At 45.8% G+C, this 25,459-nt stretch overlaps 1 protein-coding gene across 1 annotated transcript in view; it reads right to left on the bottom strand.

The window, feature by feature from the left end:
• The window catches only part of ELP3 (elongator acetyltransferase complex subunit 3), a 110,236-nt gene extending 88,592 nt beyond the window's left edge, over positions 1-21,644 (bottom strand). Inside the window, exons 1-7 of the mRNA XM_054179754.1 lie at positions 21,554-21,644; positions 19,567-19,666; positions 18,010-18,148; positions 15,369-15,439; positions 12,058-12,121; positions 10,440-10,508; positions 8,517-8,671 (exon numbers count right to left, since the gene is read on the bottom strand). Of these exons, the coding sequence (XP_054035729.1) occupies positions 8,517-8,671; positions 10,440-10,508; positions 12,058-12,121; positions 15,369-15,439; positions 18,010-18,148; positions 19,567-19,666; positions 21,554-21,572 (617 nt within the window). The 5' untranslated portion in view covers positions 21,573-21,644. The remainder of the gene's footprint in view (positions 1-8,516; positions 8,672-10,439; positions 10,509-12,057; positions 12,122-15,368; positions 15,440-18,009; positions 18,149-19,566; positions 19,667-21,553) is intronic.
• Positions 21,645-25,459: the final 3,815 nt, after the last annotated feature.

The following is a 25,459-nucleotide window of genomic DNA, read 5'->3' as shown; positions in this document are numbered from 1 at the left end:
AGGGCACTAATGGAGAGCAGTCCTGAGAAGGATTTGGTGAAAAGCTCAACACAAGCCAGCAATGTGTGCTTGCAGCACAAAGGCCAACTGAATTTTAAGGTCATATATGTCCAGCTCCAGAGCCCCCAACAAAAGGATGTGGACCTGTCATACTGGGTCCAGTGGAGGGTCACAAAGATGATCAGAGGGCTGGAGGACCTCTCCTATGAAGACAGGCTGAGAGAGTTAGGGTTGTTCAGCCTGGAGAACAGAAGGCTCCAGGGAGACCTTACAGCAGCCTTCCAGTATTTCAAGGGGACCTACAGAATAGCTGGAGAGGGACTTGTAACAATGGCATGTCGTGATAGGACAAGGGATAATAGCCTCAAACTGGAAGCAGCTAGATTTGGGTTACACATCAGGAAAAAATTCTTCCCCGTGAGGATGCTGAGACACTAGAACAGGCTGCCCAGAGAAGTTGTAGAGGCTCCAAGCCTGGAAGTGTTCAAAGCCAAGTTAGATAGGGCACTAGATGACCTTTAAGGTTCCTTCCAACCCAAACCACTCTATGATTCTGTGGTAATATCATATTATGGCACATGAACAGAAATACGTGGGTATAGCTTCTCTATATTTACCTCTCCTAGCCCTACCTTCAGTAACAGAGCTGAGTATTTTAGAAGGGATTAATATTTTCACCAAAAAATTGCTGCAGAAATACTGAACAGGACAGATAACTGGGTAGGTAATAGCTTTCCATAGCTGCAGGAGGGGAGAAAAAAAAAAAGAAAAAGAAAAAGAAGAGCTACGCACAGCAAGATTAGGATCTGACAAAATGACTTTCACTTGCCTATCTTCCCAATAACACATTTCAGCAGCTAGAAGTTTGGTCTTGTAGTAGAAAGTAAGCAATGTAGGAACAGGCTACCAACAAAGGCCAGTCAGCTTGGGGGTAGATTTTCCTCAAATTCTGCAAGCTGTAAAAATGTTGTCCATACTGAAAACATCTAAGGATAAACACCCTGTAACAAACACAGTTTAATAGCAAACATGGTTCCTCCACCATGGTAGAGTCACATCCAACACTGGAAACAAATAACATCTGCATGTCCCTCCAGAACATTGGGAACTAGTCTCCAAATGTCCAGGAACAAAGGAAAATTTAGGCAGAATCCCTTTTGTAAATGACCTGACACTAAAACAAAAGCCAGTTATCTCCTGCCTGGCACAGAGGCACAGAAAAATCACTGCCCAGTCAAGATGTCCTGAGGGATTTGACAGACAAGCTGTAATGGAAACAGCCACAGCAATTTGCAGTGTTACTGCCTCCCCTGATTCACTTCCTTTTCTTCCAGAAGCTGCTGCCTGCACAGGAGGGGATGCAGAACCAGAGAAGTGCCCACACACCTCAGCTGCCCAAATCACTGCTGGAACAGGAGCTTAAGCTGGCAATTACAGCGGTTTGGGCTGGAGCTGCTAAAGCTTCAAGAGACTGTCACAGTACCTACTCATTATGGCAGGTCAAGATGTGAGATCTGATTATCAAATTCTGGCAGTTTGTAGCAGGGCAATTTAACAGACTGGGCTCCCCAGGGCCAAAGAAGTGGCATCTTCTTCAGTCACTGTTGGTTCCCTGTACATTAATTCACCAGAGGGTGAACTCTGGCAGCTGAAGGGTGGACAGCTATGTTTAGCTGCCAGTTTTAGAAGTGGTAACTGCAAGCAGGGGGTCAAGGTAGATAAAAGGAGAACACTAACCTCTTAAACCACTCCAGGATGAATCACTGGAACTAGTGAGTCAACCCTTGGTTATTTTTGCTAGAGTCACAATTAGTGTTCAGAAAGCACAATTAAGATACATTAGCATATCAAGCAACTCTATGTCAAGTGAGCCACCCCAACTGTAGGAAAGCTCTTCTTTGCCTACACTAACCTCAGGCTAAAGTATGTTGGCTTAAACTTTATTCTTAAGATCCACACCACACTGGAGTATCTCACAGGAAGGGCTAGCAAGATACGTAAAGCCAGCTGCTGTCACAGCACAGGCACAACGTGCCCAGTTGTCACCCCACATACTGCCTTCTCTGTGGGGCTGTGGCACTCCAGGTCAGGCAGCCAGGTTAAATCTTGGTAAAATTACAGCACCAGCAAGGGTGGATTCACCTGCAGAAACCTGCATCTTGGATCACAGAGTGGTTTGGGTGGGAAAAGACCTTTAAAGGTCACCTAGTCCAAAGCTCCTGAAGTAAGCAGGGATATCTTGAACCAGAGCAGGTTGCTCAGAGCCCTGTCTGACTTGATCTGGAATGTTACCAGGGATGAGAAACTACAACCTCTCTGGGCTACTTGGGCCAGTGTCTCACCACCCACAATGTAAACAATTTCTTCCTTCTATCTAGTCTGAATCTTCTCTCTTTTGATGATTTAAAACCATCACCCCTTGTCCTGTCACAACAGGCCCTGCTAAAAAGTCTGCCCTTAGCTTTCTTAGAGGGCCATCTTTAAGCACTGAAAGGCTGCAGTAAGGTCTCCCCAGAGCCTTCTCTTCTCTGGGCTGAAGAATCTCAACTCTCAGGAGAGGTGCTCCAATGCTCTGGTAATTTTTATGGCCTCCTCTGCACCTGCTCCAACAGGTCCATGTCTTTCCTGCACTGCAGATGGGGTCCCTCCCTTGACCTGCTGGCCACATTGCTTTTGATGCAGCCCAGAAGACAGTTAGTTTTCTGGGCTGCAAGCTCACAATTCCAGCTCCTGCCGGCTTTTCACCCACCAGTACCCCAAGTCCTTTTCCAGAGGGTTGCTCTCCATGTCTTCCTGTCCCAGCCTGCATTGATACCAGGGGTTGACCCTTCCAAGAAAACTTCTAAAAAATCTTATTTAGGAAATGTAAACCAGACCAACTTTGACAACAGAGTGCAACCTTTTGAAAGTAGGTGTATTGAAAAGCAACTGTAGGAGTTGCTTAGTGGTCAGCCTTCACAACCACTGTAATTTTATGTGGAGAAACTGCAGAATTACTGATACATGAGACCTAATTTAAGGAAAGGATAGTACAGTCTGCACAGAAAATACATCACCTGCTAACCACACAAAACACAGTTTTCATGGGTCACTCTGATCTGGCATGTTCAACAAGAGCGGCTTCAGCCTGGAGAAGACTCTGGGGAGTCCAAATAGCAGCCTTCCTTAGCTGAAGGGGGCCTACAAGTGGGCTGGGGAGGGACTGTTTACAAAGCCCCGTAGTGACAGGATGAGGGGAAATGGCTGCCAACTAGAGAAGAGTAGATTTAGATTGGATGTTTGGAACAAACTCTTTACCATGAAGGTGGTGGAACACAGGAACAGGTTGCCCACAGAGATAGCTGAGGTCCCATCCTTCAAAATATTCCAACAAAGCTCTAAGTAACCTGATCTAGTGGAGGATGTCCCTCCTTACTGCAGGGGGTTGGCCTAGGTGACCTTTGGAAGTCCCTTCCATCCCAAACCATTCTATGATTCTGTCATTTCCAGCTGGGTTTTAAAAGGTGTCAGCAGCTCCACATATCAAACCAACTGATGCTGAAACTGCCACTGCTCAGTTTTTTACCTTCCTCAGATGGGTCTTTAAGTGGACACACAATAATCCACCCCTAAGCAGTGGTTATATAAAACCTATGTTTTCTCTTTCAGTGAATGCTCTAAAGCAGCTGGATCTGTGTTTTATCGCTTGCTAAAAGATCAATATGGCTTTGGGGGTACCTCAAAGAAATCTCCTCATGCATAATGAAAACTTCTGCAGCAGCAGGAAGTGTTGGTGCCTGCTCACCAGCTCAGATGAAGACACAGCTAATGGAGGAAACACAGTCGACAGCACTCATCTCTGCAGGTCTGGGTTTTGACTTAGGATGCAAGTGCAAAATGAGCCTTTCAGGAGACTACTGAGTATTGAGCAGATGTAAAGCCAAATCAGTCCTGCATTAACCACGAGCCAGTAATGTGCTTTCATGGCTAAGAAAGCAAATGGTCTCCTGGGATGCGCTCAGAAGAGTGTGGCAAGTAGGTCAAAGGAGATTCTGCTCCCACCCTACTCTGCCCTAGTGGGGCCACATTCAGAGCACTCAGTTCAGTTCTGGGCTCCCCAGTACAAGAGGTACAAGGCACTAATGGACAGAACCCAGCAGAGGGCTATAAAGATGATGAGGGGACTGGAGCACCTCTCCGATGAGGTGTTTAGCCTGGAGAAGAGAAGACTGACAGGGAATCTCATTAATGTTTATGAATACCTAAAATGCAGGCATCAGACTCTTTACAGTGGTGCCCAGTGACAAGGAGAAATTGGCATAAACTAGAACACAGGAAGTTCCACCTTAACATAGGAAAAACTCCCTTCCTTTGAGGATGATGGAGCACATGAACACACTCCCCAGGCAGGTTGTACAGTCTCCTCTGGAGAAATTCCAAACCTACATGCATGCAATCCTCTGCAGCCTGATCCAGGGGAACCTCCTTTAGCAAGGGGGTTGGACTAGATGATCTCCAGAGGTCCATTCCAACCCCCACCATGCTACAATTCTGTAATTACAGCCCTATTATGGAAATAGTTATTATGTGCTGTGTACCTGAACATTATCACATAAACATCACATACACAAGATACTTGAATTGCAGAACATGAGGTTCCAGCATTTTTATCCTCTTATTTTGCCATTAACAACATGATTGACAACCAGCTCAAACATGAGACAACACTGGATACTGCTAAAATGAAATTTATAAAGTAACTGCTGTGTATTTTTAAACACAGTAAGAGAAACCAGGCTTGATGCTGCTGTCCAAGTACCTACACAGGTGCATGCCCCGGGGAGACCTTTCTGATACCTGCCCTTCTCAACAGAGGCAAGTTCTCCTTTGGCCTCATTCACAGATAAAAAGTCAGATCCTGGCTCAGAGAAGAGGTGCTCATCCCTTGGAGCTAACCGATGAGTCACAGTGGCAGCTAAATATGCCCAGCACCTCTAATGACTCATGGGTCAGGTGAGAGAAGCAAAATGATGGGGAGCAGCAATTCTCATTTGCATGTGTATTTTACACCTTCTTGGTTCATTGTCCTCAAGAAAGAGCAAAACCAGTTGCAACCAAATCAATGCTTTGGCTTGACGGAAACAACTCCCAGAGAAAGGTATCTTTGTCTAGGTACAGAAGGAAAAATCCTACATTGATTCATCAGCAATAACTACAAATACCCTCTTAAAGAACAGAAGCTTATCACCAAGTCCACAATCTTGCTTGACAGGCATCCAGAAGTGCACTGAATTCTCCTTACTGGTGGTTTCAGCAGATAAAAAAGAGAACTTTTCAGTCTTGCTGCACACACACTACAAAATGAAGATCCCCTCCGGCTCTGCAAATTTTCCTTGGCCAACTGATTTCTGAAGCATACCGAAGACACCTCAAGTCTGAACAGACTAAAATGTGTTTATTACCTCAATAGGGAGGTGTTCCAGAAATGCTGAACACTAGCAAAACTTTCTCAGGGAAGTCATTTCCTTCTTCCACTCACCACAGAGTTGCTCTAGAAGCCTTGCAGTTCCTCTGCTGATCTTTCCAAACCCCACTTTTGGTAGGTGAGTTTATGTATACAAACAGTCAGTTCCTACACTCATATCCTGCTTATGCATCCAGAAAACCGAAAACCCGAACTCCAGGTCCACTCATGCAAAAATTACCTCCTATTAGTGTATAAATAGAGGTATAAAAGACGTTCTTCATACCCCTCAAGCTGGAAACAGTTTAAAGCAGCAACCCAGCTTAGAGGCTCTGAGCCACCCCAGGAAGATCCCGCTCTCTCCTATAAAGCAGTTTCAGACTTATTTATTTGGTGGCAGCTTGGCTAGAGCAGTGCCCCACTTCCCTGAGACAGACCCCACATCATTTCTCTCATCTGAGCACTGCTGGGTTTGCAGCTTTGTGATTTACCATGAGGCTGGATGTAACAGAAGACTCTCTATTTGCAAGAAAGCCAGAAGCTAACTCAAGAAAGAGTATCAGCTGGAGACCAAGGGCCAACACCATCTGAGGACTTTCAGTCAGACATGCAGTGCCAGTTCCTGGTGAAGAACAGTGTATACCTCCATGACATGCTTTGGTCATCTTGTACTGGTTGAAACTGCACAGTCACATCCTTTTTATCAGATTAACTGAGGCCAGAAGCTACAGTGAGCAAATCAAGACAAAGCAGTACATGATGAAAATGCAAAATTACATCAAGGGGAGGATGCTAGATTGATCATCCCTTCAGTGCTGCACAATCCAGACCACATAGATCAGAGTATCAGACAGCCTTGGATACAGAAGCAGAGCTCTAGTTTAGGACAAATTAAGAAAATAACTGGACAAAAGGGGGGAAAAAATGTGCCTATACAGATGGATGCTCCACTGCTCTAAGCAAAGGTCATGCCTGGAAGGACTTTTATCAAGTATCCTGGCTGAAGGTCTTTTGCCCTGTTAGGGAATCACTGTTCAAAATCTGAAGTAAGTAACAATTTGCACAGGGAAGAAAAATATCAAGGCCACAATAATCCCATTCAAGGTTAAGGGTGAGAGAGATCAGATCCCAGGCTCCTGCTGAATGCAGTGCCCACAATACAAACCACATAAAATAGTGTCAGTTCTCCTTGTGTAGCATTGCCTCTGTTGATGGAAGCAATGAGGGAGAAAGGCTGGATCCTCATGTACAAAGAAAAATAAATCCAGACTGGAATGTTTATTTCAAGTGTTACTGACCATCTCAAAACAGTACTACAGTGTCACAGTACAACAGCTAAATGCAAGAAGCACAAGTAAGAAGTCTGATTCATCTTGAACCCAATTTTCTCGCTTCTAGAATATTTAGGAAGTGCAACTTGAATAACTCCCACATACCTCCATTTACTAAGCATTTAGCATGTTAAAAATATAAACCTTTATTCATCTGCTGGTTAAAACCACACATTGATAGTGCCCATTTTTTCACACTGCTTGATCTTCGTGCTTGCAAAGCTGTGCACTGACTTCAGAGCGACTTTGTTTTTACATTCACTTAAAATTTCTTGGTCATGCTGTTTGTGTCATAAACAGTTTCCTCAATAAATAGTTTCCTCAGTAATCTGCCATTTTCGGGTCCAATAAAATTAGCTGGACACCTGTAGCATTCAAAAATGGGGAATAACCATATCCTGAACCACCTGATGTTAAGTATAAGCACAGCACTAATGTGAATAGACAACCTGTGAACACCACTCTCCTTCCATAATGAGCTGTGTCCTTCAGTGCTCATAACCAGAGCAGAAAAAAAGCAATCATATTGCCAACTTGCCCATTGCTTTATCTTGATAAATCCAGTTGGAAAGATCAAAATAGTACTTTTTGTCTGGTCTTTGAAAGACAAGAAAGCCAAAGAAAACCAGTAGAAGTGTTTGCTGCCCTCCAGAGGAAAACCAAGCGAAATTACAGCTCTAAAACACAAACGTAGACATGAAACTATACAAGGGCTGGCCTTGCTCACTTTTGGAACTGCTTTCTTTAGTAGTTAACAGTATCAAGGCGAATCCACTGGACTGAAAGATGACTAGCAAACTAAAACTATCAGTAGGGACGCTCACCTAGACTGAACAGCTCCAAAATACCAAAAAGAGAAGGCTCCAAGAAGACTTTATAGCACCCTTCAGTGTTGGAAGGGTCCCTACAGGATAGCTGGAGAGGGACTTTTTACAAAGCCATGCAGTAACAGGGTAATGGCTAGATTTGGATTAGAAATTAGGAAGAAATTCTTCCCCACAGGGTGCTGAGGCATTGGAACAGGTTGCCCACAGAAGCTGTGGAGACTCCAAGCCTGAAAGTGATCTAGTAGGATGTGCCTACGGCAGTGAGGTTGGAATGAGATTGTCTTTTAGATTCCTTCCAACCCAAACCATTCTATGGTTCTATTCATCTTAGTTTTATACTACAAAATTCATTGAAAAGTTTTGTATTTAATGACCCAAAGCCCATAGAAACAAGTCAGCTCCTACTTTTCAGTTCATCAACTGTAAAATGAGGAGCATCTCCCTGTCACACCAAACCACTGCAAGGGTAACTGCGTTTGAGACTGCAAGGGGCTCGGAGCGCTGACGCTCTCCAGGGTGAGTCATCCCTTACGGGAGCTGACGTCTGGCCTCTCTCCAAGGCAGGATCAGTTCCCCTTCCCAGCTACAGGAAATAAATCCCACAGCAATGTGATTCGTCACAATTCCAAATCAAGGTGATGAGGCATAAAAGGTAGAAGTCCAGATGGAATGCCAAGAAATGAGAAGCAGCTTAGCATTTCCTCCATGAGAAAACAGATAAACCATGGCCCTGTCTCCTGCTGGTGCTATGCAGTACACAGAGCAATGCTGCAAGTTGAGCTATAAATACTCAGTGCCTAAAGAAGTGTTTTGATAAGCGTGGTCTCTCAAAAAGAATCCTTCAGTGTTTTCTGTTCTTATACCAGCTGAAGAACACTTTTAAACAATTAGGTTAAGAAAAATCAACATGCTTACCTGACAGCCTCTGCTACGTTATTGGAAGTGTGACCCGATAAGGCATCATGAAGGTTTCTGATGAAGTAATCTCTGTAGTCTTCAGGGAGGGCCATGAATGTTCCACCCATCACAATAAACTCTACTTTATCCACACTGTGGCCTAGCTGCTTCAGCTGTAAAATTAAAAGTGCCAGAGAAAAATTACCAGTCAGGGACTTATCTAAAAGACTTCTCTGTCAAACACAGAATCCCAGCATTCCAGCATGGTGAGATTCTCCCTTCAACTGGGGAGCCCAGAACCACAGTCAGTATTGCAATGTGGCCTCACTACAACAGAGTAGGACAGAGTTTGACTTGCTGGACACACTCTTCTTAATGCATCCCAGGAACCCAATGGCCTTCTTGGCCACAAAAGTACCCTGACATTCCTGCACTGCATTTCCTCCCGTTAAATATGACAAAACATTAATGCTTTTGTACAGATTTCTTAAAACCCCCTAAAAAAAAATAAATCCTTCTGAAGTTAGAAGAACACAGTCCAGACCTTGAGCCCAGCCTAACAGATTACTTTGCAAAAGCAGAATTATTTGAGCCTAGCATCTTGCTGGTGAAGTTACACTGGTTCCATTTTGAAGCTAGCTTACATAGAGCCAGTAGGAAAAGCTTCCCTGCACCTGCTTTATTCCAAGGAGAACTAACTTCCCTTCAGACTTGCAGGAGAAAAGGATTACATCAAATCCAGGGAGAATTTTCCAGTGGCTAGGGAGATAAATGGGAACCCAGCCAAAGCAGAAGAGGATTGAGAAACTCTTCTGATCTAACTTTCTATCAAACACCTCCAAAAAATCATTTTGGTAGGAAAGTCACTATTTCAAGTACTAAATTCTCCATGAAAGTAATTATCAAGAAACCTGCTGATGGTGTGGCTCTGTCACAACACAACACAGAGGTTAAATACTGCTGGCCTCAATATTGACAGCTGGGTTATAACACTAGAGGCTGGCCACCAGCTGATTCACAACCCTTTTAGCTCCCCCTCAAATCAGGGAACTAAAAGCATTCTCATTATTTTACAGACTTGAGAAGTGGGCCAGTGACAACTGCATGAGGTTCAACAAGTTAAAGCGCAAGGTCCTGCATCTGGGTTGGGCCAATCCCAGGCACAAATAAAGGCTCAGCCCAGAGTGGGTTGATAGCAGCTCTGCAGAAAAAGACTTGGGAGCACTGATTGCTGAGAAGCTCACCATAAGCTGGCAGTGCATTCATGCAACCCAGAAGGCAAATCATGTCCTAGGCTGCAACAAGAGGAGTATGGGCAGCAGGGCAAGAGAGGTGATTCTGCCCATTCACTCTGCTCTTGTGAGACCCCACCTCGAATACTGTGTCCAGTTTTGGTGTCCCCATTAAAAGAAGGGGACAGAGCTGCTGGAGTCCAGAGCGCCACAAAGATGATCCAAGGGCTGGAACACCTCTGCTATGAGGATAGGCTGAGAGAGCTGGGGTTATTAAGTCTTAAGAAGATTCTGGAGGGACCTTATAGCTGCTTTCCAATACCTGAAGGGATCCTACAGGAAGGCTGGAGAGGGACTTTTCATAAGGGTGCCTAGCAACAGGACAATGGGGAATGGTTTTAAGCTGAGGGAGAGTAGGTTCAGACTGGATCTTAGGCAGAAGCTCTTCAGTACGAGGGTGGTGGGACTTTGGAGTAGGGTGCCCCGGGAAGTTGTGGATGCCCCCTCCCTGGAGGTGGTTAAGGGCAGGCTGGATGAGGCCTTGAGCAGCTGAGTCTAGTTGAGAGGCACTCCTGCCCATGGCAGAGAGGTTGGAGTAGATGATCTCTAAGGTCCCTTCCAATCAAAGCCATTCTGTGATTCCATGATTTACTATGGTTCAATTTTCATCACAACCACAACACATTCCCCTTTCAGTGTAAAAATTTACCTGCTCCACTCTGTGTCTTGTCTGGAGATAGGGATCATATCGAGCCCGAATGGCCCTCATGGATGTTGGCTAGAAGACACAAGGAGGTTCATTTCATAAATTTATTCTTTTAAAGAGCAGTTTAAAAACAAAACAATAAAGAGACAACCGTTAGCATTGAAATGAATGCCAAAGTCTTCAAATCCTAACTGACTCCAAAGTTTTCAAACTGCCAACCAAAGAGCTCATTCAACTGTAGAAACAAATTTGTCTCCTTAAATTTGTTTGAGTTTACAACAAAGCCTGTTTCCATCCTGAGAGGGTAACATAACAGAAAGACTGACACAGTTTTTCACATTTTTAGCACATAACAGCAAAACAGATGAGGAATCATTGCCATGAGTCACAAAAAAATATTGCAAAGAATCACAAACAAAATGTTTTTCATAATATCACTGCTTCCCCCACCACTAAAAGAAGGGCATCAGGGTGCTGAAGCAGGATCTAGAGCGTAAGTCTTGTGAGGAGTGGCTGAGGGAAATGGGGTTGTTTAGCTTGGAGAAAAGGAGGCTCACTCGCTACAACTACCTGGAAGAATGCTCATGTTCTACGTCTACCTGAAAGGATTGGAGTGAGGTGGAGGTCATTCTCTTCTCTCAAGGAATAAACAACAGAGAATAAGAGGAAATGGCCTCAATTTGTGATAGGGAAGGTTTAAATGAGCTCTAAAGAATGCTGCTTAGACGACTGTTGTGCAAGTGAAGAGACAGGACAGAAAAGTCATAAAATTGGGGCTGGAAAAGACTTTTAAGTTCATCGATCCAACCATTAACTCAGCACTGGCATGTCACCACTAAACTATGTCCCTCAGCACCACATCTAGATGGCTTTTCAGTCCCTTCTCGAATGGTGACTCCACCACTTCTCTGTGCACCCTGTTTCACACCTTGACTACCCTATTGGTGAAGGAATTCTCCTCCATGTCCAACCTAAACCTCCTCTGACACAACTTTCCTTTTGTTCTTCTTCTGTCCTGAGACCTTCTGATGCCACTCAACTTTCCACTGAGCAGCTCTGAGAAGCCTGGATCTGTTTTCTCTATACCTTTCCAGTAAATCCATACTGAGCCACAAGTAAAACCATGTGCTTCTGCTGGACTGTTCAGTGAGGAAAATTCTGATACAGACCAATGATTCTCATTGGAATTACAGCCAGCACTCCTTTCCACAAAATACATGCAGCAGCATCCCATGGGAGACAGCAATGTCACCTTCAACTGCTCCTATTCACTCATGGCTTTCCACATCTGGGGATTCAGATTAACAGCTATTTCCACACCACCAAGTTTTGGGGTGGAGCCACAATGCCGCACTTGCTCTACCCAGAATCACAGGCTGCTTTACAGCACATTGCATGCAGAGCAGCATAAACAGCAGCAAGGTGAGGAGAAAGAAACAACTCCTGCAACAGCTGAGAAGAATTTCCAGTCCCACAGTTCAGCTGCTTTACATCTTGAAGTTTCTGAATTCTGATACTGGTTTTTATTCTTGTAACACGAATGAAGTTGCAGAATTAAAGAGCAGCTTAACACAAACTTACAGAGTGTAGGCTGTGAGTTAAGGCAAACCAAAAATCATACCTCATATCCAGTGTAGGACTGTGTTGAATATTCAAAATCAGAGTCAGGTCCACCTGGGCAGTACCTGCAAATATAAAAAGACAGAAACTAAGCATTAAACTCATACAACTGCAATGACTTCATCAGTCTGAGATACACAAGAGGATGCAGGTTGAGCAGACAGGGATTTAACTACATCACTTCAGAATCATGGAGAAACACAAATTCAAGACAGCCTGACCATAAGAGCATGTCAACTGCTCTACTGGCTTCCAGGAGCCAGTACAAAAGGGGTTTTATTAGCTCAAGCACTATGGTACCTTAATGCTGCAATACTGCTTCTAGACTAAAGCTGATTGATGACTGGACAGCTCAAAGTATGGGACACTTGAAAGAATTACTGTGCTTCTGTATCCCCTGATACAAACACAGGTACAGCGCCAAATGCATGTGCTGGAGAGAGCAATTCACAGAGTGACAGCATGGTGAGAGTTGGAAGGGACCTCTGGAGACCCTAGAGCAGGGTCACCCAAAGAGCACCAGGCAGGTTTTGCATCTCTCCAGAGGAGACTCCACAACCCCTCTGGGCAGCCTGCTCCAGTGCTCCAACACCGCACCCTCAAAGTAAAGATGATTTTCCTTGTGGTGTAATGTAACCTCCTGTGCTCCAGTTTGTGCCTTTTGATGGGCACTACTGAAAAGAGTCTGGCCATACCCTCCTAAGCCCTGCCCTTTAGGTACTGATGAGCATGAAGAAGATTCTCTCTCAGGATGCTCTTCTCCAAGTTAAACAGCCTCCAGTCTCTCAGCCTTTCCTTGACAGAGAGAAGTTCCAGTCCCCTCAGTATCTTCATAGGTTCCACTGGACTCTTTCCAGCAGTACCCTGTCTTTCTTGAACTGGGGAGCCCAGAACTTGAAACAATACTCCAGATGTGGCCTCACTAGGGCAGAGCAGAAGGGGAGAAGAACCTCTCTGTAGCTGCAGGGGCTGAGCATTTCCAATCGCAAAAGCAACAGCAGTCAGCGTATCACTGCTTACAGCACAGATCTCAAATGCACAGGTCCTAAGATAATGTCATCTCCATCAAATCAGACACATTCAGTTCACAGCATAATTGATTAGTTTTCTCACTGCCTGCCCTACAAACTGAGCCCAAGACATCTGTCACCCTTATAAAATTAATTACCAAATTACCCTGGCCAAATTAATTTGCTGGCAAAAGTTGTGTGATCCAGCTGAAGACATTTCATACACATAATTACCTGGAACATCTCAAACAGAAGAGCTGCTCAAACAAAAACAAGGAGAGAGCCAGCTCGCCCCCTGCTAGACAGCTGGCAGTGAAGCACACTCCTGTGTGAGGAATGACAAGGTGGGGAAAAGAATCAGAGAATATTAGGGGTTGGAAGGGATCTGAGATTGAGCCCAAACCCCATGCCAAAACAGGATCACTTAACAGTAGGTCATACAGGAATGAATCTGGCAAGTTTTGAATGTCCCCAGAGAAGAAGACTCCACAACCTCTCTGGGCAGCCTGTTCCAGGGCTCTGTCACAGGGAAAAAGTTTTTCCTTATGTTCACGTGGAACCTCCCATGCTCCAGCTTGTACCCACTGCCCCTTGTCCTGTCATTGGACATCACTGAGCCTGGCTCCATCCTCCTGACACTGCCCTTCACATCTTTATAAACATAAATGAGGTCACCCCTCAGTGTCCTCCAAGATAAAGAGACTCAGCTCCCTCAGCTTTTCCTCATAAGGCAGATGTTCCACTCCCTTAATCATCTTTGTGGCAATCTTTTGAAATGAATGAACTAACATGGACAGAAGAACAGGCAGATTTTAGTGCAGACTCTTCAGACAGAGCTAACATGCTTCAAGGAGGAACCAGCTTGGGTTTCTCAATTCAGATAAAACTCACCCTTCATGCCACAAGCTCTTGACAGCTGGAGGTCCTCCCCTCCATCTGTGCTCTCCTTCCATTCCAGAGTCAGGTAGAGCCAGACCATCACACAAAAAAAGTCTGCAGACACCACCTGCCTCCGGTGGGTTTCAGTTCAGTAGTTATCAGACTTTTCAGACTGAGCTTTGTCTCTCATCTGTAACAGTCTTCTCCAATCTGCTTACCCACCCAGTCACGTGGACAACCACCTGCACACCCTGACACAGTTAACACAACTTACACTCAATCATTGAGATGTTCTCCTGGTTACTATATTCACACAACTGCCTATAAACTACATTAAGTAGGGTTTGGCTGATGAAAGAAAAAAGTTTCTTCCTTGAAAAAAAGACTGAAAATAAGATATATTTTTTTAACATAATGTCAAGGTATCAGCAATCTGCAAATCTGTGCTTGTGCAGAAAGCTGTGGATGGGGACCTTTGAAGATCACCTAGTCCAATCCCTCTGCAGTCAGCAGGGACATCTTCAACTACAGCAGGTTGCTCAAAGCACTGTCCAACCTGACCTGGAACAGTTCCAGGGAAAAGGCATCTACCAACTCTCTGTCTAGTCTGAATCTCTCCTCTTTTGGTTTAAATCCATCACCCCTTGTCCTGTCACAACAGGCCCTGATAAAAAGTCTGTCCTTAGCTTTTTAATCAGCCCTCTAAGTACTCAAAGGCCACAGTAAGGTCTTACTAAAGCTTTCTCTTCTCCAGGATGAACAACCCCAACTCTCTCAGCCTGTCCTCACAGCAGAGGGGTTCCTGCCCTTGTATCATTTTAGGGACCTCCTCTGGACCTGCTCAAACAGGTCCACCATCTCTCCTGTGCTGAGAACCCCAGAACTGGAGACACCACTGCAGGTGGGGTCTCACCAGAGCAGAGGGGCAGAATCCCCTCCCTCAACCTGCTGGCCACACTGCTTTGGATGCAGCCAGGACGCAGTTGATTTCTGTGCTGTGAGCACACATTGCTGGTTCCTGACCAGCTTTTCATCCACAAGCAGCCACAAGTCCTTCTCCCCTGGGCTGCTTTCTATTCCTTCATCTCCCAGCCCATATTGATACTGGAGGTTTCCACAACCCAGGTGCAGGACCTTACACGTGGCCTTATTAAGGCTCATGCAGTTCACACAGACCCACTTCTCAAGACTGTGTAGGTCCCTCTGGATGGATCCCATTCCTCAGGCATGTCAACTGCACCACACAGCTTGATGTCATGTGCAAACCCGCAACGGGTGCACTCAACCCCAATGTCTGTGTCATGGATGAAAACACCAGAAAAAAAAAGGAAGCCTGTCTCCTGTACAAAGCTACTGCAATGCTAGATTTATACAGAACTACTGGCAAAGAGTGTTCTTAGGTCACCTAGGATGTCATACTTACACACATATGTTGCCTGTAAAGTTAATGTGCGGACACCTGTGTGGTTTACACATCACAGCCACGACAGCAATCTGTAAGAAGCAGAGTTAAAGGAGAGAAATTACAATAATTGCTTCTGAAGTGCCTAAAATAAAGCACATCTTGGAAGGCTATGTATACATGTGCATCTGTAAGACTACTAAAAGATGTTTACTGCTTAGTCTGCCAACCTTGAATACCTGAGCATTAACTCATGAAGGACATCACAAATACACCAGGAAATAGGAGGCCTATTAATTACTTTTTTCACAGTTCAAAATAAACTGGCAGTCTGTCATAGAGAATGAGGCATCTTAGACCAAATCTGACCAACAATCCTGCTGAAAAGATTTACACTGACAGTCAGGAATTCACCAACTCCATGCAACCTGCATCTAAACAAGTCTAAGGATGAAAGTGAGCAACCCAGCATAAAAAACACCACATGGAAGATGAAATTGGAGGTGACATCATAGAATCACAAAATGGTTTAGGTTGGAAGGGACCTTTAAAGGCCATCTAGTTCAACTCCCCCCCACAGTGAGAAGGGTCATCTTCATCTAGATCAGGTTGCCCAGAGCCCTGTCCAACCTGACCCAGAATGAATGGTTCCAGGGATGGGGCATCCACCACCTCACTGGGCAACCTGGGACAGGGTCTCACCACCCTCAGTGTAAACAATTTCCTCCTTCTCTTTAGTCTGAATCCCTCCTAGTTTAAAACCTTGACCCCTTGTCCTGTCACAACAGGCTCTGCTAAGAAGTCTGTTCCTATCTTTCTTATTAGCCCCTTTAAGTACTGAAAGGCCACAAGGTCTCCCCAGAGCCTTCTCTTCTCCAGGCTGAACAACCCCAACTCTCTCAGCCTGTCCTTGTGGAAGAGGTGCTCCAACCCTGATGAAAAGAAACAAAAATACAGAAGTCAAAGCTAACAAAATTAGGTTTTTCACTCCATGTGAGCCAAAATGGCTTTCCCCAGCTGCTCTCACAACTTTTCACACATCAAATGCAAGCAAAATGCCAGATACTGTCTTCATTTGTAAAAAGGAGAGAAGAGACAGATTTTCTAGTGTCCACTTATGTGGGGCACCCAACTCCAAATACCTCATTTCTAGTTTTCATAAATCCTGGCTGGACTAAGAGATTAATGCAATATTCCACAGCCCAAAAGAGGAAAATATTTTTGAGTGGGGTTTCTGGGGCATATTGTTTGGTGGTTAGTTTTTGTTTTGTTTTGTGTTTTTTTTGGTGTTTGGTGTTTTGGGGTTTTTTTTAGTGTTTTGGTTTTCTGGGGTTTTTTTGTGGTGGTGGTTTTTTTGCTTTGCTTTTTTTTTTTTTAAGTTAGAAAATTTGAACACTTCCTGGATTTTCATTTGCAGTGTTTGTGTCCAGTTCCAGACTCCTGAGTTCATGAGAGACAAGGAACTGCTGGAAAGTCTGGTGGAGGTTACAAAGATGCTGAGGGGACTGGAGCATCTCTTTGATGATGATAGACTAAGAAATCTGGAGCTGTTTTACCTGAAGAAGAGCAGACTGAGAAGAATCTTCTTAATGCTGATCAACAGCTAAAGGATCAGGAGGAAAAAAAGGGGCAAGACTCTTTTTGGTGGTGCCCAGCAACAGGACAAGGAACTATGGGCACAAACTGGAACACAGGATATTCTACCTAAACATAAGGGAAAACTTTCCTGTGATGGTGCCAGAGCCCTGGACCAGGCTGCACAGAGAGGTGGTGGAGTCTCCTTCTCTGGAGAGATTCCAAACCTGCCTGGGAATGATCCTGGGTAATCCACTCTGGGCAACCCTGCTTTAGCAGGGGACTGGAGTAGATGATCTCCAGAGGTCCCTTCCAACCCCCACCATGGTGGCATTCTGGTTGGTTAGTTTGTTGGGGTTTTTTGTTGTTGTTGACTTTAGGCATGCTATACATAGAGTCTGGAAGTTCAAAATGACACAGTTGAATATTAGCTGCATCTCTATTCCTGCTTTCAGCCTGAACCTACCTTTCAAAGAAACATGTTAAATACTAAGATAATTCTAACTTCCAGTACTTAAAGGATGCCTACAGGAAAGATGGGGTAGAAGTCTTTGTCAGGGAATATAGTGCTAGGACAAAGAGTAAAGCTTTTAGTTTAAAAGAGAGATTTGGAATAAAGGAAGAAATTCTCCCCTGTGAAAGTGGTGAAACAGTGGCCAAGGCTGCCCAGAGAGGTGGTAGATGCCCCATCCCTGGAAACATTCCAAGTCAGGCTGCACAGGGCTCTGAACAGCCTGATCTAGCTGAAAGTGTCACTGTTTGCTGCAGGAGGGTTGGGCTAGATGACCTTTAATAGTCCCTTCCAAACCACATCATTCTATGACTCTGTGATTTTACCTTCGCTCACTGAAAGGGCCTGCAGACACACTGCTCTTAAACAAGAACTTACACATTCCCTCTTTCTCTTCTTCCAAACATTTTGAAAGCAGAACATCAGTGAAAAGGCAACCTGGAAGCTGGCAATGCAGCCAGTGTGTCTGTATTAAACCTGCTGGGCACTCAATATCCTGGTCTTTGAAAATAATTAAATGCAATATATTAATGAGAACAGGGGAGAAATCTAAGAAGAAAACAATGTAGCACTTACCCCACTAGCAGTCCTTATAGGCTTAGCCTTCAGCTTCGGGACCAGCGCCTTGCGGTACTGTGGTGGAACTGCAGCGATGATGTCAACCAACCGTGGCTGTGCTGAAAGTCCATACTTCGCTGATGTCTTGGTTTTCAGCCTGCAAGCAGAAAAAATACCTTCACTTAACAGCTCCATTCCCACTTGCAGCTCCATGTTCAACAGCCACACTTCCTCTTCAGTCACAGGGAGATCTAGGCAGGCTCTCTCGGATTGCCTTCCCAGATGATAAAGCCTTTCTGTAATCCCTTACAACAGCTGCATTGTGTACTAGGGCACTGAAACTAAAACTCCAATACAGCTGATATGCAACAACTGCCAGAAGTCTTACATTGCATATTTTAGTTCTATACCTGGCTTTATCAAAACATCAGGAAAGCTGCCCACAGACTCTGGCCCACCTGTTTTCAGTGACTTAACTATTTTCATGTCTTCCACATGATGAAGCAGATTCACACACACAGATTCATTTCTAAGATATCTGTGTCAGTTATTTCCAGTATCAGTAAAAAACAGTTTGCAATTGTATCATGTAAATCACAGAATCCCAGTATGGTGGGGGGTGGAAAGGACCTCTGAAGACCATCTAGTCCAAGCCACCTCTGCTAAAGCAGGGTCACTCTGAATGAGCTGCCCATGATTGCATCCAGGTGGGTTTGGAAGCTCTCCAAAGGAGACTTCACAACCTGTCAGGACAGCCTGTTCCAAGACTCCAGCACCCTCACAGGAAAAAAAGTGTTTTCTTCTGTTAAGGTGGAACTTTCTGGGTTCTAGTTTGTGCCAGTTGACTCTTGCCCTGTCACTAGACAGCCCTGAGAAGAGTCTGGTCCCATCTTCTTGCCCCACACTCTTTAGATGTTGATCAACATTGGGAAGATCCCCTCTCAATCTGCTCTTCTCCAGGCTAAATAGTCCCAGGTCTCTCACACTTTCCTCATCATAGAGATGCTCCAGACCCCTCAACATCTTTGTAGGTGCTACTGGACTCCACAGCAATCCCCTGTCTCTCTTGAACTGCAGAGCCCAGAACTGGACAAAGAACTTCAGATGTCACCTCACTAGGGCAGAGTAGAGGGGAAGGAATAGGCAACAGTGGGACAAATTCAGGTTTTATTACTCCATGTATGTAAAGAAGGAAAAAAAGTTCCATGAACAACAACTTCATCTATAACACACTGCTAAGAAAATATGATTTAAATTTTATTCCTAGATTGATCTCTCCTTGTCTTAATGGAACTGACTTTGGGACTACCGAAGGATAACACAGGTGGAAACACTTTTCAAAAGGCAAGGACAAATCTTGTAGAGCTTTTCACCAATACAAGCCCATTTTGTGCTCTGAGCATTGCCAATGAAGTAGAAAAATCACTCTGGAAAGCAGAACTCTTGGTGTCTTTATTAGTAGATAACAGTAAGGAAATGAGAGTAGCCTGTGGAAACAAACCATTTTGAAGCAAACATAACAGACTGTATGGGGCACATTGATCCACTCCTCAGCGTCATCCCAGAGAGACTTACTTGTTCAGATTCACATCTTTTCCTTGCTCATGAGCCTCAATTAATTGCTTTAGGATGTCAGCTATCGTCATCATCATCAGCTCTGCATGGCTGAGGTCTCCTGAAATGAGAAAACAACAACAAACCACGTGTATAGCCAAAGCTTTCTAAGAGCTGGGGACAGCTTGGGCCCACCTGCTCTGGCATTCATTTTTTGTATTTCCAACAATTGTTGTCTACAGAGGGCATTTTGCCACCGTGTTACACTCTGGGGTTATTTAGCCAGGAGAAAAGGACTATCAGGGGAAATTTTCTCACACCCTACAACTCCCTGAAACAGATCTGGAGCCCTGTGGGTGTCAGTTTCTTCTGCCAAGGTAAAAGCAATAGATCAAGAGGTAAGGGCCTCAAGTTGTGTTAGGGGAGGTTTAGTTTGGACATAAGGAACAATTTGTTCCCCAAAAGGGTGTCAAGGCCTGGACCAGGCTTCCCATGGAAATGGTGGAGTCACCGTCCCTGGAGGAACTGAAAAGCCATGGAGATATGGTGCTGTGGCACATGGTTTAGTGCTGGACTTGGCACTGCTGGGTTAATAGTTGGACTCGATGATCTTAAGAGTCTCTTCCAAACAAAATATTCTAAAATATTCTTGATTTGCAGCATTACTAAAGATTTGACAGTCCTGGCCTTGTGCTGCTGCTTTTCTTTTACTTCTAGGGCAAACTCCAGCTTCTTAGGTCAGAGCAATCTGCACAACAGGTAGAAATAAGAAGTAACTGGAAGACAATTAGTGGAATAGTCTGATGCTGCTATTATGTGTTGCAGGAAAAGAATGCATTCATAGAAAAGACAGTGGGGCAAGCCAAGTGAAGAGGTCAGCTCTGTAAACACCCCTCTATCACAGACAGCATATTGCAGCAAACTGTTATCAGTCTTTAAAGCTTCCTCACTATACCCCACATACGTACTCCATGCTGCAACAAGGGTCTGCACTGTATAGACTTCAAACATTGCTCACATTTCTTCTACACCATCTTTGGGTAAAAAGGGATATAATCATTAAGAGATCCATCCACACTTCCTATCAACAGTGTTCACTTATTTCACCTTGTGCACCTCTGTCTACAGAAGTGTTGGGACAGTAAAACATGCACAACTTGTCAATAAAACCCACAAAACTCCCCAAAACAAACAAACAAAAACCAGTAGGGACCTAGCTAGGTTCACAATCTCTCCAAAAGCTTTCCTTTGTAACAGCGGAGGTGAATTTACACCCACATGGAAGATGCACCCCACTGATGCCCACCCGCCCCCTCCCTCCCCCCCAGTTTCTCTTTGCGGGTGGGTTCACGGGGCAGACCAGGTCACTGCTACCCCTGTGCTGCCCCTACATCATCTTTGTTCTCCCATATCCTCCCCGTTTGAGAAAAAAGTCCAGCAACACCCAGACTCCCCTGCCCTCGGCATCCCATTCGACGTCTGATAATCAGGGAATCAGTCAGGAGCAAGATAAAACTTCTGAGCACCCACATGGATGCAAAAGTCTGCCTCCCAGTGACAGCACCCGATTCGCCAGAGCGGAGAGAAAAAAAAAGTGACTCACAAAAAGTGACTCACAAAGGAGTGCCAAGTCCCTCCAACCCTCCAGCAAGGTCGGAGCTGGCCTTTCACCCACCTCCAAAACAACATGGAGTGGGCAGAGCAAGATCTTGTCTCATTTCCTCACTTCACACATAAACACAGGGTTACGGGATCCGCTAAAGCCCTATCACTCCACAGCTCCCACCCCCTGAAGGGCCGACGGAAGCATGAGGACGAGTCCTGCCCCACAGCACGCCCACCACGCCCACACACTAATAGAAGTGTTGCTTCTCGACCCCTCCTTCCACACACACAGGGCCGAGAAAGGCGGCACGACCCTGCCCCACTACCCTCAGCTCCTAGGAAGGGTGAGAGGCCACCCTGCCGCCAGTCCCCGGACACTGCGATTCTCCCCCCACCTCAATACCTTTCCTCTTCTGCTTCATGTTGGCGGCAGCCCCTCAGGAGCGCTCCTTGCAGGCCAGGCCAGCGCCTCTCACCGTAAAGCAAGGTTTCCCTCACACACGTGCCGCCGTAAAAATGTCGTACCTAGAGCCGCGCTGCCGCAAAGCGGCAGGAGGGCGGAAGGGGGCTGCTGGGCAGCGCATGGGCGCAGTGCCAGCCAGGCTCTGCAGGGGGCGGCAGGGAGCGGGGTGGATACTGGCAGCGCTGCCTCAGGGCGTCGCCGTCCCTCCTTATCGTGTCCGGTTTTAAGCGTCCCTCGTTGAATTACCGAGCATTTACTGGTACTTGACGGGATTGCGGCGATGTCAGCAGGAGGTTCGAGTCCCCTTGAAGGCTCCCCACGCCCGGCTTTGTGCGCTGCGCTCTGTCAACGCTAGATGGTAGCAAAGTATCATAGAATGAGCGGAATTTGTGTGGAGGAGACCTTTAAAATCCGTATGTCCAACTGCTAATGCAGTACTGACAAGTCCACAACTAAACCATGTCCCTCCTCACCACATCTACATGTCCCTCCAGGAATGGTGTCTCCACCACGGTCCTAGGCAGCCTGTTCGAGGGCTTGACAACTATTTGGGGGACGAAATTGTGCCTCATGTCCAACCTAAACCTCCCCTGACAGAAGTAGAGGCTGTTTCCTCTTGTCCTGTCTCTTGTCGTCTGGGAGAGGAGACGGACTCCATCTCACTCCAACCTCATTTCAGGGAATAGAGTGAGGTAGTCTCACTCAGCTGGAAGAGGAAGGGCTCTGAAAAACCTTGACAGCAGCCTCCAGAACTTACAAGGAGGTTATGCCTTCACGGTGATATTTTGTAGGAGGACAGTAAGTAACTGGCATAAATTTCAAGCAGAGAGATCCAAACCAGGTGTAAGAAGAGTGCCAAGTGCAGGCGGGGGTTGCTCATAATAATTGTGTCATCTCCTTCTTGGAGGACTTGAAATGGCTAATGATTTTAAACTAAAAGGTGAGATTTACATTAGATGTAAAGAACAATTTTTTTACAATGAGGGTGCTGAGACACTGGCCCAAGTTGCTCAGAGAGGTGGTAGATACCCCAACCCTGGAAGCATTCCAATTCAGGTTGGACAAGGCTCTGAGCAACCTAATCTAGTTGAAGATGTCCCTGCCAGCCACACAGAGGTTGGACTAGATGGCCTTTAAAGGTTCCTTCCAACCAAAAACATTCTGTAATTCTATGATTACATGAAAGCCCTCAGCAAGCTGGGCTGATACCAAAGCTGACCCTGCTTAGAGCAGGAGGTTGGACAGACACCACCTGAGGTCCTTTGCAGCTCTAATTCCCCTGTGGTCCTATGAAATGAGCTTGAGATCCTTCCATGAATTTCCTGTGACTTCTGGAGCTCATATGAGCTTCAACATCTACAACTTCTCCAGGCAGGGGGTTCCAGGGCTGACTTACATATATCAGGTGGGGACCTACCTATTTTTGTTTGGTTGTTGTTGTTTGCTGGAGCCTCACTGGTGCTGCCAGCTCTTGCTGGTGGCATCCTGGTCAACCAGAGGATTCTTATGGATCAGTTGCATGGTTTAGTTGATTAAGTGGGTTGGATAATAGGTTGGACATGATGATCTCAAAGGTCTCTTCCAACCTGGTCTATTCTATTCTATTCTATTCTATTCTATTCTATTCTATTCTATTCTATTCTATTCTATCCTATCTCTGAGTAATGTGAACCTTCTGAGAGGAGAAAGCAGGACTGCAGAGGAGGGAACAGGCAGCAAGGAAGAACAGGCCACCAAAAAAAGGAAAAGGCAAACAAACACCACCAACCTCCCCCCCCAAAACAAACAAACAAGAACAAAACCAAACCAACCAACCAACCAAAAACTACCAAATGACAGAAGAAGAATGAAAAGAAACGCTGGTAACGACCAGGTGACTTGCTTTTACGACCTGTGCGACTATCCAGCTTCTCCCGCCTTGCTGGCAGGGTTTTGTTACAGGGTGCTTCAAACCCCCCTCCCCCCCACCTCCATCAGCGGAGGTTTGATGGGGGAAGACAAAGGCGCGAAATTGCCTTCCCCTCCCCCTGGGGGACAGGTAGAAAGGCTCCGTTCTCCCCGCCGGGAGCTGAAGCCCCTCACAGGTGTTCACCCGTGAGGGGAAGCCCGCGCTGGGGTTTGGAGCTGTGATTGGCCGCGCTCCTCGCGCCCAGGATATATTGGCACCGGACACAGTGTCTGGGAAAGGCTTAAATAGAGTGACCAGAAAGCGGCCTGCGTGCTCTCATTTTCACTCTCTCTCTCTTTTTTCTTTTTTTTTTTTTTTTTTTTGGCTGTCATTATTTTTGGCTCTCATTTTTGTATCAGTTTTGGCGGTCATTTTTGGGCTCGCTCTGGATTCGTGGCGGCCCTGAGGTGCTGCTCCGGGCCTCGTGCTGGAGTGACCCTGCCTGCCGCACGCCTGCGGCTGTCGGCTGGCCCAGGCCGGCACTGCGGCTGCTCTCGCCCTGCCCAGGCCGCGCTGCGGCACGAGTGGCAGCTGTGCCCAAGGACGCTTTGATTTTGGCGGCTCCCTTTTCCTTCGGATTTGTGCCGTTTATCCACGCATTGGATTATAAACGTGCAGCTCTGGAGCCTGCCACCGAAGAGAGACCTAGGGAGTATCTCCCAGTTCCTGCTCCGTCCTGGTGAGTACAACCGGCACTCTCGTTGGCTTTCCCCAAGGTCCTGGCTTGCCTCTGTTTTATAAGTGGGGTAAAGCTATTTTGTGGCTTTTCCGTTTTGTGAATTCTCTAAATTGTACTGAAGTCGCCCATAAGCATCCTTGTAGGATTCGCGAGCAAATAGAACCTGCAAATAAAGTCTCACTAGTTTGTACATCATTTGAGGGCGGGGTTTTCAGGATAATAAAGATAACCATATTTTTGTCATTCCCCCTTCGTTAATTTAATCCCAATCAAAACAGGTTTGCCAGTATCCTGCCTATACAAAGCAAGCTCCAAAGACAGAGCAGTTTGAAAATATGGTTTAGACCATCTGCTCCCGTTACTACCTCTCTCTCTCTCCTTCAGGGCTTTTTGGAGAGGTGAGTTCAGCTTCCTTCCTACAGGATGTGCTGGGAGTGCCCTGCAATGTCTGGACCTGTCTACATCTGATTTTACCTCCCCAGTGATCCCCTAGGCGTCCTGTGCCAATCAGAAATGTATCTGTGGTTTGGAGAGTGAGTGGGCTCAGAGTGTGAGATGCACAAACAGTTAAAAAGCATCTGTCTTGGAAGGCCAAGGCATGGCTGGAGCTGAACTTGGCGAGGGATGCAAAAAGAACAAGAAGGGCTTTTGTAGAGATGTCAACTAGAAAAGGAAGGTCAAAGAAAGCATGCCCCCCTTGATGAGCAAGGCTGGCAAACTGGTAACAACACAGGAGAAGGCTGAGGTACTTTTTGCCTCCATCTTCACTGACAACCTCTCTTCTCACACCTCTCAAGTTGATGTACTACAGGATGGGGGCCGTGGGAGCAAGTCCCTTGCACTGTAAGGGAAGATCAGGTCTGTGACCGCCTGAGGATCCTGAACATGCATGAGTATGGGACCTGATGAGATGCATTCCAGAATCCTGAGAGAATTTGCTGATGTAGTTGCCAAGCCACTTTCTGTGATTTTTGGAGAGTCCTGGCGGTGAAGTCCCCGATGACTTCTTTCTAAGATCCAGTCTAAACCTACTCTCCCTCAGTTTAAAATTATTCCCCTGTGTCCTGGTGCTAGACCCTTATGAAAAGTCCCTCTCCAGCCTTCCTGTATGCTCCCTTCAGGTACTGGAAACTAAAAGAGGGCAGATTCAGGCTTGATACAAGGAAGAATTCTTTTGTGGTGAGACCCTGGTGCAGGTTGCCCAGAGAGGTGGTAGAAG

Source organism: Dryobates pubescens, chromosome 3, assembly GCF_014839835.1.
Source record: "Dryobates pubescens isolate bDryPub1 chromosome 3, bDryPub1.pri, whole genome shotgun sequence".
NCBI classification, from domain to species: Eukaryota; Metazoa; Chordata; class Aves; order Piciformes; family Picidae; genus Dryobates; species Dryobates pubescens.
Note: the sequence above shows the minus strand (reverse complement) of the source record. Positions and strands in the feature narration are given on the sequence as shown.